This window comes from Oncorhynchus nerka, linkage group LG7, assembly GCF_034236695.1.
Source record: "Oncorhynchus nerka isolate Pitt River linkage group LG7, Oner_Uvic_2.0, whole genome shotgun sequence".
Taxonomy (NCBI): domain Eukaryota; kingdom Metazoa; phylum Chordata; class Actinopteri; order Salmoniformes; family Salmonidae; genus Oncorhynchus; species Oncorhynchus nerka.
Genome location: NC_088402.1, coordinates 47,861,937 through 47,878,390, shown reverse-complemented (window position 1 = coordinate 47,878,390; position 16,454 = coordinate 47,861,937). Strand labels below are relative to the sequence as shown.

The following is a 16,454-nucleotide window of genomic DNA, read 5'->3' as shown; positions in this document are numbered from 1 at the left end:
GGAAGAAATAGGGGCAGGAGTCAGGGACATGTTTCTGTGTGGAGAGGTGTGGGAGGAGGATGAGGGAAAGAAGAGGAGGGTAGGTTTGTTAGAGGACACAGATGTGTGGGTGAGAGTGTCAGGGGTGGGGGACAGGTTTGGGAAGGGAGTAAAGAGATTGGCATATTGCAGGGACAATTTAATTAGGCAAGTCAGTTAAAAACAAATTCTTATTTACAATGATGGCCTACTAGGGAACAGTGGGTTAACTGCCTTGTTCAGGGGCAGAACAACCGATGTTTACCTCGTCAGCTCAGGGATTTGATCCAGCAATCTTTCGGCTACTGGCCCAACGCTCTAACCACTAGGCTACCTGCCGCCCTAAAATCAGATCACACGTGTCAAACTCATTCCACGGAGGGCCGAGTGTGTTTCGTGTACTTGATTAATGAATTAAGGTCACTAATTATTAATGAACTCCCCACACCTGGTTGTCTAGGGCTTAATTAAAAGGAAAAACCAAAAACCTGCAGATACTAGACTCTCCATGGAATGAGTTTGACACCCCTATCTAGATGAATGATAATAGTTTGGTATGTGTGGGAGTGATAAGGTTTGTGACTGAAGAGCACTGGAATTTGGCTGTAGAGTCAGTCATTGATGGTCAGGCCTGACCAAAGGACTATTTGTCAGAGGATGTATTATCCCGAAGGGAAATGCTAAGAGGGAGTTTTGGCCTGACACACACACAGATACACACACAGAATGTCTCCATGGTGATTATTGTTTAAAACGTAAACAAACTTCCCATCCTGAGGAAGGAAGAGCTTGTCCATAAAGAGAACTCCCATGTCCAATAACAAGACAACACAGCCCCTCCATGTCTCATAACAGCTTGTAATGACAGAACATAATCCACTCATAGCAGAACCTATGAGACCCATGTGTTTAGATATGTTGATACGGTTCTTGTGGGTTTTACTGCTAGCACACATGGTTCTGATAGGAGACTCTCAGATTGAATCTGGCAGCTCTGATTGTGTTTTGTAAATATTTCCCTGCATGCTGTGCTGGACTGCAAATGCTGGCACGGTCATGTGACACCAGAATATGCTAATGTAGTTAAACCTGGGTTCTGGGATATTCTAGAATGTTCTAGAACTAGGTAGAGACATATGCATGGTTCTGGGCCTGTGCTCTGGAATAAAAGACAGAGTTGTCTGAAGTGTTCTCGACTAAATGACCTGTGAATGGTGGTGAGATGTTGTCCTCTAACCCTGTGGTGTCCCTCCAGGCTTTGCAGAGCTGCAGACAGATATGACAGACCTGACTAAGGAGCTGAACAGTAGCCAGGGAATCCCCTTCCTGGAGTACAAACAGTTTGTCACACGCACTTTCTTCCCCAAGGTGAGTCAGTCACACACACACACACACACACAGACACACACACACACACACCGACCTTCTTCCCCCAAGGTGGGTATATCACCTTACTACAACCATTAGAGAGAGATTTTCGATCAGAAACCATTTACATTGAATAGTTCTTCCGTCCCAAAACTTTTCAAGCGTGGTGTGGTTTTAGTTACTAGCGGAGAACATATATTTGTTACAGGTAAGTGTTTTCTCCTTTCTGGTGTGCTATCCATCTGTTTTTCCACAGACTGAACAGTGTGTTTCATGTTTAAACATGATGTTTCAAGGAGACAGAACATTACTGGGCACTCACACAAGAGAACTTTCCCTACTTATGTAAACACACTGCTGCACACAGCACACATTCTTCTACTCACCCATACTTACACTTTTGTATGCACATACACGCTTTAGTACAACCTAACAATGGCAAGGAGCTTAGCTAATAGAGCACGTGTCAAACTCATTCCATGGAGGGCCGAGTGTCTGCGGGTTTTCGCTTGTCCCTTGTACTTGATTGATGAATTAAGGTCACTAATTAATAAGGAACTCCCCTCACCTGGTGGTCTAGGGCTTAATTGAAAGGACAATCCAAAAACTGTCAGACACTGGGCCCTCTATGGAATTAATTTGACACCCCTGGGTTAGAGTGTTGGGCCAGTAACCAAAATGTCGCTAGTTTGAATCCCCGAGCTGATCTGTCAATGTACCATTGAGCAAGGCACTTAACCCTAATTGCTCAGGGTCGCCGTTGATAGTGGTAGACGATGGCCGTGACCGCACTTTCCGACGGTGTCTAAGGGCGAGTTGGGATGTGAAAAAACCTATTTCCAATCACACATGCTTTTTAATACACACTTGTACATGTGTGAAATAGGAGAAATATAAGCACCCACTCTATTGTTATTATTATGTACTTACTCCAACATTGCCACACACACAAGCACACACTGTCCGCACTCTCTGATTCTGTCTCTCTGTGTGTTTATCTCAGATGTGTTCAGACTATGAGAGGAGTCTGGTCCAGCCCGTCTATGAGAACAACGCCCTCGGTCCACGAGCCCTCCCTGAGACACACCCCCTTCTGCAGGACTGGCAGGTAAAGAGTTAACCCCCTGAAGTGTTCCACTATCCATTCTGCTCTCCTCTACCTCCAGCGCCTCTGCTTCACAACTGGGTCACACTGATTATTACGTCTCCACAGTGAGGCTGTTGATTAGGAGTAACTATAGAAGGAAACCACAAGTGTGTGTGTGTGTGTGTGTGTGTGTGTGTGTGTGTGTGTGTGTGTGTGTGTGTGTGTGTGTGTGTGTGTGTGTGTGTGTGTGTGTGTGTATACATTGCATTTTAATTCCCATTCAGCAGCTGCCAGTCCTTATGATTCTGGCAGTTCTCATGTTGTCAAACACTACCCCAGCCCACCCAGACACTGGCAGGTTGTTGACACACTTCCCACCATCTCCCTGACAATGGCACCACACACATTCTACTGTAACCATGTAGACAGCCATCTCTGGTTGTGTGTGTGAGAAAGCGAGAGATCTACTATTGCATCACTGCATGGTTTTGGGTCAACAGCCTGGGGAGCCTGTCTAAGAGTGATAAAGTGTTTCAGATCCTTCCCGTGTTTTCCAGGCCACAACGTCCAAATCTCACATTGGTCATTTATCACCACTCTCCTGTCACTGTGAAAATAGGAGCATATTGCTGCAGTCCAGGGGGAAGACTTTATCAGAACACTGCTTAGATGCACCGTTAGATAGGATATCATCTCATTAACTAGGCTGAGAGTGTGAGAGAGAGCAGGTGAACGCTCCGAGGTAGAAACTGCATAATGTCTTTTAGTGATCATACCCTGATCAAATGAAGTTATGAGGTGGATTTGGGTTAGGGAGGAGACTGACTGAACAGGTTGGTTCAATACACATAATGTAACTCCCTCTTGTCTCTCTCCTCATTCTCTTTGTCTCTCCAGCCCTCTAACACAGCCAAGCCTAACATGGAAGAGGGCATAACTCTCTTCTCCACTCTTCTCAACAACAAGCACTTCCTGGTTACCTTCGTCCACGCGCTGGAGCAACAGAAGGACTTTGCCGTACGCGACAGGTAACCATGAAAATCATGACAACCATGCACACTTCAAACCCAAAACACTGTTACTGCATAAGGCCCCGATTCCAACCAAAGTTAAACATGCAAAAATGGAACGTCATTCCCTTTTTATGCATTTCTCTCTATGCGTATTCTGACCTTGAACTTAAGCATGAGAATAGCACGCTATTCACCCACTATTCGTTCGGGGTAGAGATCTAAGAAATGAAGGTGTGGCAGAGGTGTGTCTACAGATAAGCGGTTTACTGACCTTGACTTAATTCCCTCATAATTCCGTTTTACATGCCAGGAAACCATAGAGCGAACCTGCCGGTTTCAAGTGGAAAAAGCATCTACTTTCTTTTTTCCATAGAAACAACAGCAGTCTCCATGCACTGTATGTCATGTTCGTCATAACGAGGAGACCATGGTGCAGCGAGACCAAGAATACATTCTTCTTTTATTCTACGAAGAACACTAAACAAACTAACAAAACAACAAAAACGAACGTGAAACGTCAGTGCTGCCAGGCAACTACACATAGACAATAACCCACAAAACCAAAATGGAAAATGGCAACCTAAATAGGATCCCCAATCAGAGACAACGATAAACAGCTGCCTCTGATTGGGAACCAATTCAGGCCACCATAGACCTACATTACCTAGACATACAAAAATAACATGGATATACAAAAACCCCATAGATATACAAAAACCTTAAACAGGACAAAAACACACATACCCACTCTCGTCACACCCTGACCTGACCAAAATAATACATAAAACATAGATAACTAATGTTACCCCCAGTACCCCCCCCCCCCCACGACCCACCCACCCACCCCCAAAGGTGTGGACTCCCGACCGCAAACCTGAACTTATAGGGGAGGGTCCGGGTGAGCATCTTACCCTAGATGGCGGCTCTGGTTCTGGACGCCGCCCCCCTTCTTTGCACTGAGTCTGCTCTTGTAGCTCTTGTGGATCATCTCCGGAGGCTCTGGACTGCGGATCCTTTCCGTAGGCCCCGGGCTGGGGACCCTCGCTGCGTGGACCATCGCCGGATGTCCTGGGCTGGGGACCGTCGCCGGAGACCCCGGACTGGGGACCGTCGCCGGAGACCCCGGACTGGGGACCGTCACCGGAGACCCCGGACTGGGGACCGTCGCCGGAGGCTCCAGACTGGGGACCGTCGCCGGACGCTCTAGACTGGGTACTATTGCTGGACGCTCTGGACTGCCGAGGCGCACTGTAGGCCTGATGTGGTGCCGGAACTGGTGGTACCGGGATGAGGACACACACCACAGGGTGAGTGCGGGAAGGAGACACAGGACGTCCTGGACTCTGGAGGCGCACTTGAGAAGAGTGCGAGCAGTAGGAACAGGACACACCGGGTTGTGAAAGTACACTGGAGACCTGGTGTGTATAGCCGGCATCAATTGTTCCGAAACTTGAACACATTTCAGAATGAGTACGAGGAACTGACACAGGTGGCATCAGACAGCCAACACGCTCCTCATCGCGAATGCCGTGCATACTACGCCAAATCAACAGCTCTCTCTTCACTCTCCTCCAATTGAATCAACAACTCCTCGAAGGTCTCATAATCTCCCTCCGTTCACTCTCCTCCAATCTGTCCAATAACTCCTCGACAATCTCTGACTCACCCCTCAACTTCGCCGACTGTTCCATGTGCCTCCTCCCAAAAACAATCTTGGGGTTTCTGTGGCCTACCTTCCCGACGTCGTTGCTGTCCTCTCTTGCTCCTCGGTGACTCCTCAGCCTGTGTCCAAGGTCCTGCTCCGTCCAAAATTTCCTCCCAGGTCCATTCCTCCTTAACACGCTGCTTGGTCCTTTTATCAAATCAAATCAAATCAAATGTATTTATATAGCCCTTCGTACATCAGCTGATATCTCAAAATGCTGTACAGAAACCCAGCCTAAAACCCCAAACAGCAAGCAATACAGGTGTAGAAGCACGGTGGCTAGGAAAAACTCCCTAGAAAGGCCAAAACCTAGGAAGAAACCTAAGAGAGGAACCAGGCTATGTGGGGTGGCCAGTCCTCATCTGGCTGTGCCGGGTGGAGATTATAACAGAACATGGCCAAGATGTTCAAATGTTCATAAATGACCAGCATGGTCGAATAATAATAAGGCAGAACAGTTGTAACTGGAGCAGCAGCACGGCCAGGTGGACTGGGGACAGCAAGGAGTCATCATGTCAGGTAGTCCTGGGGCATGGTCCTAGGGCTCAGGTCCTCCGAGAGAGAGAAAGAAAGAGAGAAGGAGAGAATTAGAGAACGCACACTTAGATTCACACAAGACACCACCGAATAGGACAGGAGAAGTACTCCAGATATAACAAACTGACCCTAGCCCCCCGACACATAAACTACTGCAGCATAAATACTGGAGGCTGAGACAGGAGGGGTCACGAGACACTGTGGCCCCATCCGAGGACACCCCCGGACAGGGCCAAACAGGAAGGATATAACCCCACCCACTTTGCCAAAGCACAGCCCCCACACCACTAGAGGGATATCTTCAACCACCAACTTACCATCCTGAGACAAGGCTGAGTATAGCCCACAAAGATCTCCGCCATGGCACAACCCAAGGGGGGGTGCCAACCCAGACAGGATGACCACATCAGTGAATCAACCCACTCAGGTGACGCACCCCTTCCAGGGACGGCATGAGAGAGCCCCAGTAAGTAAGCCAGTGACTCAGCCCCTGTAATAGGGTTAGAGGCAGAGAATCCCAGTGGAAAGAGGGGAACCGGCCAGGCAGAGACAGCAAGGGCGGTTCGTTGCTCCAGAGCCTTTCCGTTCACCTTCCCACTCCTGGGCCAGACTACACTCAATCATATGACCCACTGAAGAGATGAGTCTTCAGTAAAGACTTAAAGGTTGAGACCGAGTTTGCGTCTCTGACATGGGTAGGCAGACCGTTCCATAAAAATTGAGCTCTATAGGAGAAAGCCCTGCCTCCAGCTGTTTGCTTAGAAATTCTAGGGACAATTAGGAGGCCTGCGTCTTGTGACCGTAGCGTACGTGTAGGTATGTACGGCAGGACCAAATCAGAGAGATAGGTAGGAGCAAGCCCATGTAATGCTTTGTAGGTTAGCAGTAAAACCTTGAAATCAGCCCTTGCTTTGACAGGAAGCCAGTGTAGAGAGGGTAGCACTGGAGTAATATGATCACATTTTTTGGTTCTAGTCAGGATTCTAGCAGCCGTATTTAGCACTAACTGAAGTTTATTTAGTGCTTTATCTGGGTAGCCGGAAAGTAGAGCATTGCAGTAGTCTAACCTAGAAGTGATAAAAGCATGGATGAATTTTTCTGCATCATTTTTGGACAGAAAGTTTCAGATTTTTGCAATGTTACGTAGATGGAAAAAAGCTGTCCTTGAAATGGTCTTGATATGTTCTTCAAAAGAGAGATCAGGGTCCAGAGTAACGCCGAGGTCCTTCACAGTTTTATTTGAGAAGACTGTACAACCATTAAGATTAATTGTCAGATTCAACAGAAGATCTCTTTGTTTCTTGGGACCTAGAACAAGCATCTCTGTTTTGTCCGAGTTTAAAAGTAGAAAGTTTGCAGCCATCCACTTCCTTATGTCTGAAACACATGCTTCTAGCAAGGGCAATTTTGGGGCTTCACCATGTTTCATTGAAATGTACAGCTGTGTGTCATCCGCATAGCAGTGAAAGTTAACATTATGTTTTCGAATAACATCCCCAAGAGGTAAAATATATAGTGAAAACAATAGTGGTCCTAAAACGGAACCTTTGAGGAACACCGAAATTTACAGTTGATTTGTCAGAGGACAAACCATTCACAGAGACAAACTGATATCTTTCCGACAGATAAGATCTAAACCAGGCCAGAACTTTATGGTGGGTTATTCTGTCACGTTCGCCATAACGAGGAGACCACACATAGCAGGTAAATCTGGAGCCTGGTGCACGCTTTACAATGACTGGACCATTGTCAAACACTTTGTGTAAGAAAGGCGTAATTTCCTAAGTCGGAATCGGACCCTAACTAATGATCCTATGTATCCACCTCTTCCCAGTTCAAAGTGTTTATGTGTAGAATATGACAGCTCCATACAACACCTCAGCATATCTGTGTAAAAACAATGTTGTTCTGAAGGCTCTTCAAAGAACTGGGATATTCCCGAGTCCCACCCTTAGCGTAGTTGCCAACAACCGGATGCATCCAATTCTCAGGGATATCTTCAACCTAGCTTACTTTTCTGCTGAAAACTGGATTTAGGAACTCAGGCATTTATTTTACTCCTGCTACATTAGGTTACCTGAGACCAAACCACTTCCCTCCCTCTCCAGGCTAAGCAACACAGCAGCTATAATATTTCCCCTACCTGGTCTCCTGGATGAAAGGCTCTTTGTTATGCAAATCACCTCATAAATAAAGCGGAGCCAGTTCAGAAGGGAAACCCCAGTGTGGTGGCATCAGCTGATATTACACCAAATGTATTGACACTCTACTTACATGCGGTCTATTGAAGTTGACCAGTTCTACACATGCTTCCTCAATGCCAGATGTCACACGCACACATGCGCTGGTGTCTCTTGCTAATGCCAATACTATGCATGGTTATCTTTTCTAATAAATGGTTAAATGTACAAGTGGTATTTCCTTTCTGAACTACATAACTCTGTGTGTTCTCAGGTGCGGGGAGTAAATCCTCTTGCATGAATTGGGTATGTCTCTGTACTCTGTTCTCATACACATTTTGGTGTTTTTATTTTGTCTCTCTTTCCTCAGGTGTAGCCTGGCGTCCTTGCTCACTATCGCCCTCCATGGTAAACTGGAGTACTACACCAGCATTATGAAGGATCTGCTGGTGGACCTGATCGACGCCTCGGCCGCCAAGAACCCCAAGCTGATGCTGCGACGCACAGAGTCTGTGGTGGAGAAGATGCTCACCAACTGGATGTCTATCTGCATGTACAGCTACCTCAAGGTGTGGGAAGGATGGCGGGATAAAATACGAGATTCACCTTGACCTTTTTATCAAATCATGATCAACACTGTCAATGTAGTTGAACCCCTTACTGAGAAACATCATCCCTCGGTTCTCAAAGCTATCTGTTACGTTTTTAACATGTTACTGTGATGTTTTCTTCAGGAGACAGTGGGCGAGCCCTTCTTCCTGCTACTGTGTGCCATCAAGCAGCAGATCAACAAGGGTTCTATAGACGCCATCACAGGGAAGGCCCGGTACACCCTTAACGAGGAGTGGCTGCTCAGAGAGAACATTGAGGCCAAGCCACAGGTCAGTCACAACAACGCAATGCTGATTTCATATACTGACCACTGATTGGTTAATAAAAAATCTAAATGTCTTGCTGTATGCATGTATCATGTGTCAATCATTCACCTCTATATAATCCTGTTTATAATGTCCTAATTAAATAGTGACCTACCCTGTCTACTCTTAATGTCCTCCCTCTCTTTGTGTCCAGAACATCAACGTCTCGTTCCAGGGCTGTGGGATGGACTCTCTGGCCGTGAGGGTGATGAACACAGACACCATCTGCCAGGTGAAGGATAAGATTCTAGATGCCTTCTATAAGAACCTGCCCTTCTCGCAGTGGCCCCAGGCAGAGGACGTAGACCTGGGTGAGAGAACTGTATTTTATTCTCCTTCCTTTATTTAGATTGATTGAGAAATACATTTTTTGAAAGATCATCTCCTGATCAACTCTTGCTTTGTAGCACAACTGATATGAAGCTTATACAATAGATGGCCAAATGCATTTGAACATTTATAACATCATTGTCCCTTTCCTCATCCCTCTCTCCCTTTTTCCCCCCTCTCTGCTGTGCTGTAGAATGGTTTGCGTCTGGCAGTAACAGCAGGATCCTCCAGGACCTGGATAACACTTCAGTGATGGAGGATGGCAGGAAGAAACTCAACACAGTCACGCATTACCAGGCAAGGCTCTGCTCCCACAACACACACACCAACTCACCTGTGCCTGCGTGAGTGGATGCATAAGTGAGGTTGTGCGTGGTGTGTGTCCCCTGTGTCTGTGTGTTTTCCCTGACATTAACACACTCACGGCAAGGGTGGAAGTAACAGAGAGGTGAGGGTGAGAAGTCACTGTAAATGTTGACTGCCCAAGGAGTGCCACATTCTGTTTATCTGTGTTTGCATACAGATGGGTGTCGATACAGTATGTGTGTGTGGTGCCCCTCTGTGACTGTGTGTTTGTTTATGTCATCATACACATGTTGTATGTTTTTGTGTGATTTCTGTTTTTATTTGTATCTGTCATTGTCTGTGGTGGGTATTTGTGTGTTTGTCTTGGTGTAAAAAAAATAATTGGAGGTCTTGGCATTTTCTAGTGTCTTGTCATGTTTGTAATGTGTCAGAGTAATTCTGTGTGTCTGAGTGTATTTGTGTGTGTAAACAGTCGGGTGGTGACCTATAACCTTTGCCCTGTTACCAGTGCTGTTACGTGCTCTGTTAAGTTAGTGCTGAGTTGTGAAGGCAGTGAGGCACAGTGTGTACTAACAGTCTCGGTTCACTGGCAAGGCTGTTCAATCCATTTCCCTGTGTTGACTTTAATGAGCCCAGCGAGCCCCCTGGAGCCCCCCTGGAACCCTCCTGGAGCCCCCCTGGAGCCACCCTGCCACTTCAGACTCACACACACACCCGAACACACACACATACCCTGAGGCAGCAGATAATGATCCAGTTCTCAGTGCTCCCCCTCTCACCCCTGTCCCTGTGACCTCTGAACCCTCCCACAGATCCCAGAGGGGGCGTCGTTCGCCATGAGCATGAAAGACAAGAGAGACAACACCCTGGGGAGAGGTAGGTCACACACACACACTCTCTGTCACCTTGTCACACACTCCTACATGCTCAGAAAAATAGAAACTTTATTATGATAAAACCACCCACACTCACTTCATCCTGAGCATATTACACACACTCACACATCAAACCACCGACATACATACATTTCCCGCCATAAAACACGCTGTAGCAGTCTCGCTTAATCAATCACACACGGATGCACGCACACACACAGTACATCAATCAATAAATCAATCAGATGTATTTATGAAGCCCTTTTTACATCAGCTGATATCTCAAAGTGCTGTACAGAAACCCAGCCTAAAACCCCAAACAGCAAGCAATGCAGATGTAGAAGCACGGTGGCTAGGAAAAACTCCCTAGAAAGGGAACAGAACATGGCCAAGATGTTCATACATGACCAGCAGGAAATAATAATAATAATCACAGTGATTGTAGAGGGTGCAACAGGTCAGCACCTCAGGAGTAAATGTCAGTTGGCTTTTCATAGTCGATCATTCAGAGTTAGAGACAGCAGGTGCGATAGAGCGAGCGAGTCGAAAACAGCAGGTCTGGGACAGGTAGCACATCCGGTGAACAGGTCAGGGTTCCATAGCCACAGGCAGAACAGTTGAAACTGGAGCAGCAGCACGACCAGGTGGACTGGAGACAGCAAGGAGTCATCAGGCCAGGTAGTCCTGAGGCATGGTCCTAGGGCTCAGGTCATCAGAGAGAGAGAGAATTAAAGGGAGCATACTTAAATTCACACAGGACACCGGATAAGACCGGAGAAATACTCCAGATATAACAGACTGACCCTAGCCCCCCAACACATGAACTATTGCAGCATAATTACTGGAGGCTGAGACAGGAGGGGTCGGGAGACACTGTGGCCCCGTCCGACTATACCCCCGAACAGGGCCAACCAGACATTTAGACCTTTCTACAGCATGGTTGATGTCCAGTAGCCATAAGCATGATCAGATATCTAGCCCCAGATGAAACAGGAGGGGGAGTGTTCCCTGTACCAGATGATTCTCTACTGTGACGTCAACATTTGGGAGGGTCTGCTAACCTCACCCAGAACAGATCTTAGTTCTGACAGACCCGCTCTGTCCACCCTAATGATTAGGGCCTCTCCTCTCAGTCATATTGGGCCAGAAACAGGCTAAATGGATGTGAAGTAAACCCTGGCTAATGTAAAACACATTTACCCCTTTCTGTGATCACCTCAGAGGGTCTGGACTGGGACCGGGGCTTAAACCTGTCTGCCAGACAAAGCTAGGCCTGGAGTAATGAGAGCACAGTCACCATGGGGGGGGGGGGGTTGTGTGTGTGTGCCTGAGCTTTGTAAACTCATTAGACTGGCTCCAGCACCAATCACAAACTCTGTCTGTTTCTCTTCAGCTTTTCTCCCTCATTCTTTCACTCATCTTTCTTTTTTTCACTCAGCTCCCAATCCACCTGAATCGTTGGCTCTTTACATACTCTCTTTCACTCGCCTTCCCTCCTCCAATCTTCTTTTTTTCAAACTGCCTCTTTCTCTCTCTCTCTCCTCTGATTTCTGATTGTTTTGTTCTGTTTTTTCTCTCCCTCTGCAGCCAAAGACTTGGACACAGAGAAATATGTCCATTTGGTAAGTACAGACACACTCACTCACACACACACATGGACAGAGAGCTTTCTCATTCACCCCTATTGACCCCGTTCCTTCTACATTTACATTTACATTTAAGTCATTTAGCAGACGCTCTTATCCAGAGCGACTTACAAATTGGTGCTTTCACCTTATGACATCCAGTGGAACAGCCACTTTACAATAGTGCATCTAGGTCTTTTAAGGGGGGAGGGGAGAAGGATTACTTTATCCTATCCTAGGTATTCCTTAAAGAGGTGGGGTTTCAGGTGTCTCCGGAAGGTGGTGATTGACTCCGCTGTCCTGGCGTCGTGAGGGAGTTTGTTCCACCATTGGGGGCCAGAGCAGCGAACAGTTTTGACTGGGCTGAGCGGGAACTGTACTTCCTCAGTGGTAGGGAGGCGAGCAGGCCAGAGGTGGATGAACGCAGTGCCCTTGTTTGGGTGTAGGGCCTGATCAGAGCCTGGAGGTAGTGAGGTGCCGTTCCCCTCACAGCTCCGTAGGCAAGCACCATGGTCTTGTAGCGGATGCGAGCTTCAACTGGAAGCCAGTGGAGAGAGCGGAGGAGCGGGGTGACGTGAGAGAACTTGGGAAGGTTGAACACCAGACGGGCTGCGGCGTTCTGGATGAGTTGTAGGGGTTTAATGGCACAGGCAGGGAGCCCAGCCAACAGCGAGTTGCAGTAATCCAGACGGGAGATGACAAGTGCCTGGATTAGGACCTGCGCCGCTTCCTGTGTGAGGCAGGGTCGTACTCTGCGGATGTTGTAGAGCATGAACCTACAGGAACGGGCCACCGCCTTGATGTTATTTGAGAACGACAGGGTGTTGTCCAGGATCACGCCAAGGTTCTTAGCGCTCTGGGACGAGGACACAATGGAGTTGTCAACCGTGATGGCGAGATCATGGAACGGGCAGTCCTTCCCCGGGAGGAAGAGCAGCTCCGTCTTGCCGAGGTGATGATCCGTCATCCACACTGATATGTCTGCCAGACATGCAGAGATGCGATTCGCCACCTGGTCGTCAGAAGGGGGAAAGGAGAAAATTAATTGTGTGTCGTCTGCATAGCAATGATAGGAGAGACCATGTGAGGTTATGACAGAGCCAAGTGACTTGGTGTATAGCGAGAATAGGAGAGGGCCTAGAACAGAGCCCTGGGGGACACCAGTGGTGAGAGCACGTGGTGAGGAGACGGATTCTCGCCACGCCACCTGGTAGGAGCGACCTGTCAGGTAGGACGCAATCCAAGCGTGGGCCGCGCCGGAGATGCCCAACTCGGAGAGGGTGGAGAGGAGGATCTGATGGTTCACAGTATCGAAGGCAGCCGATAGGTCTAGAAGGATGAGAGCAGAGGAGAGAGAGTTAGCTTTAGCAGTGCGGAGCGCCTCCGTGATACAGAGAAGAGCAGTCTCAGTTGAATGACTAGTCTTGAAACCTGACTGATTTGGATCAAGAAGGTAATTCTGAGAGAGATAGCGGGAGAGCTGGCCAAGGACGGCACGTTCAAGAGTTTTGGAGAGAAAAGAAAGAAGGGATACTGGTCTGTAGTTGTTGACATCGGAGGGATCGAGTGTAGGTTTTTTCAGAAGGGGTGCAACTCTCGCTCTCTTGAAGACGGGAGGGACGTGAGCCAGCAGTCAGGGATGAGTTGATGAGCGAGGTGAGGTAAGGGAGAAGGTCACCGGAGATGGTCTGGAGAAGAGAGGAGGGGATAGGGTCAAGCGGGCAGGTTGTTGGGCGGCCGGCCGTCACAAGACGCGAGATGTCATCTGGAGAGAGAGGGGAGAAAGAGGTCAGAGCACAGGGTAGGGCAGTGTGAGCAGAACCAGCGGTGTCGTTTGACTTAGCAAACGAGGATCGGATGTCGTCGACCTTCTTTTCAAAATGGTTGACGAAGTCATCTGCAGAGAGGGAGGGGGGGGGGAGGGGGAGGAGGATTCAAGAGGGAGGAGAAGGTGGCAAAGAGCTTCCTAGGGTTAGAGGCAGATGCTTGGAATTTAGAGTGGTAGAAAGTGGCTTTAGCAGCAGAGAGAGAAGAGGAAAATGTAGAGAGGAGGGAGTGAAAGGATGTCAGGTCCGCAGGGAGGCGAGTTTTCCTCCATTTCCGCTCGGCTGCCCGGAGCCCTGTTCTGTGAGCTCGCAATGAGTCGTCGAGCCACGGAGCGGGAGGGGAGGACCGAGCCGGCCTGGAGGATAGGGACATAGAGAGTCAAAGGATGCAGAAAGGGAGGAGAGGAGGGTTGAGGAGGCAGAATCAGGAGATAGGTTGGAGAAGGTTTGAGCAGAGGGAAGAGATGATAGGATGGAAGAGGAGAGAGTAGCGGGGGAGAGAGAGCGAAGGTTGGGACGGCGCGATACCATCCGAGTAGGGGCAGTGTGGGAAGTGTTGGATGAGAGCGAGAGGGAAAAGGATACAAGGTAGTGGTCGGAGACTTGGAGGGGAGTTGCAATGAGGTTAGTGGAGGAACAGCATCTAGTAAAGATGAGGTCGAGCGTATTGCCTGCCTTGTGAGTAGGGGGAAGGTGAGAGGGTGAGGTCAAAAGAGGAGAGGAGTGGAAAGAAGGAGGCAGAGAGGAATGAGTCAAAGGTAGACGTGGGGAGGTTAAAGTCGCCCAGAACTGTGAGAGGTGAGCCGTCCTCAGGAAAGGAGCTTATCAAGGCATCAAGCTCATTGATGAACTCTCCGAGGGAACCTGGAGGGCGATAAATGATAAGGATGTTAAGCTTGAAAGGGCTGGTAACTGTGACAGCATGGAATTCAAAGGAGGCGATAGACAGATGGGTAAGGGGAGAAAGAGAGAATGACCACTTGGGAGAGATGAGGATCCCGGTGCCACCACCCCGCTGACCAGAAGCTCTCGGGGTGTGCGAGAGCACGTGGGCGGACGAAGAGAGAGCAGTAGGAGTAGCGGTGTTGTCTGTGGTGATCCATGTTTCCGTCAGAGCCAAGAAGTCGAGGACTGGAGGGAGGCATAGGCTGAGATGAACTCTGCCTTGTTGGCCGCAGATCGGCAGTTCCAGAGGCTACCGGAGACCTGGAACTCCACGTGGGTCGTGCGCGCTGGGACCACCAGATTAGGGTGGCTGCGGCCATGCGGTGTGGAGCGTTTGTATGGTCTGTGCAGAGAGGAGAGAACAGGGATAGACAGACACATAGTTGACAGGCTAGAGAAGAGGCTACGCTAATGCAGAGGAGATTGGAATGACAAGTGGACTACACGTCTCGAATGTTCAGAAAGTTAAGCTTACGTAGCAAGAATCTAATTGACTAAAATGATTAAAATGATAGAGTACTGCTGGGGTAGGCTAGCTGCGTTGTTGACACTACCCTAATCAAGTCGTACCGTTGAGTGTGAAGTTTCTACAATGCTGCTTATCGGGAGCTAGCTGGCTAGCTAGCAGTGTTGGTTACGTTACGTTGCGTTAGGAGAACGACAATAGCTGGCTAGCTAACCTAGAAAATCGCTCTAGACTACACAATTATCTTTGAAACAAAGACGGCTATGTAGCTAGCTATGTAGCTAGCTACGATCAAACAAATCACACCGTTGGGACTGTAATGAAATGAAATGAAAAAGTGATACTACCTGTGGAGCGACGCGGAATGCGACCGGAATGCGAAAGTTCTATTATAAGTACTTCTGTCATCGGCCCCATTGGTCTCAGAGAGAGCTCAATTTAACTCAGACAGACACAGTGAAGGCCTGAGCAATGCATCTGACTACATACTTTCGTAAGAATTTGAGTGTGCGTGTGCTTGTAGAAAAGCTGGAGCAAGGACATGACAGCGCTAATAGCACATTAGCCATTGAAAAAAACTCAGATATGACTTTGGGTTTGACATGAGTTCTTGCTTCAGTCATTTTTAGTGTGCAGTTGTTTGTTGTAGGACTTCATATTATGGTGTGCTGGCCTGGACTGGAGCTTGTTGACAGGCTCAGTAGAGGACAAACGCCAGTGTCTTTCTGCCCCAGCTCCATAGCCCTGTCCTAGCTAAGACCTGTAGGAGCATGTCACATGATACTGGTACTGCGTAAGACTTTTCCAGACTTTTCCAACTTGCAGTATTTCATAAAGTGACATCATTTTAGTCATACCTCATAAATCCCCACTGTGATTCCTGGGTCATATTCATGAGGCAAGAATAAGAGAAACCTTTTGAAATGGAAGACGTATTAACTGAAACTTTCCAAAAATAACACAAAAAATTCTAATTTAATCTCCCTGTCAAAAGTTAGTCACACCTACAGTACAGTAGATTCCCGTTTAGAATGAGGTAATTTCCCATGGTGCTGAATGGATGATTTTGTACCCCGACCTCTAATCTCTGCCCCCTGCCCATCTAGGTCCTGCCTCATGATGAGCTGTTTGAGAATAAGAAGTCCCACAGACAGAGTCACCGTAAGAAGGTCCTCCCTGAGATCTACCTGACACGCCTCCTCTCCACCAAGGTCAGAAAATAAAAAATACATGACAGCCATCTTGAACGATTTGCA

The 16,454-nt window shown here is 48.0% G+C and overlaps 1 protein-coding gene across 1 annotated transcript in view; it reads left to right on the top strand.

The window, feature by feature from the left end:
• The window catches only part of LOC115131852 (plexin-D1), a 120,568-nt gene that overhangs the window by 92,183 nt on the left and 11,931 nt on the right, over nt 1-16,454 (top strand). Inside the window, exons 22-31 of the mRNA XM_029663888.2 lie at nt 1,274-1,386; nt 2,390-2,494; nt 3,371-3,501; nt 8,279-8,477; nt 8,643-8,789; nt 8,980-9,136; nt 9,349-9,452; nt 10,274-10,337; nt 11,924-11,958; nt 16,305-16,409. Of these exons, the coding sequence (XP_029519748.1) occupies nt 1,274-1,386; nt 2,390-2,494; nt 3,371-3,501; nt 8,279-8,477; nt 8,643-8,789; nt 8,980-9,136; nt 9,349-9,452; nt 10,274-10,337; nt 11,924-11,958; nt 16,305-16,409 (1,160 nt within the window). The remainder of the gene's footprint in view (nt 1-1,273; nt 1,387-2,389; nt 2,495-3,370; nt 3,502-8,278; nt 8,478-8,642; nt 8,790-8,979; nt 9,137-9,348; nt 9,453-10,273; nt 10,338-11,923; nt 11,959-16,304; nt 16,410-16,454) is intronic.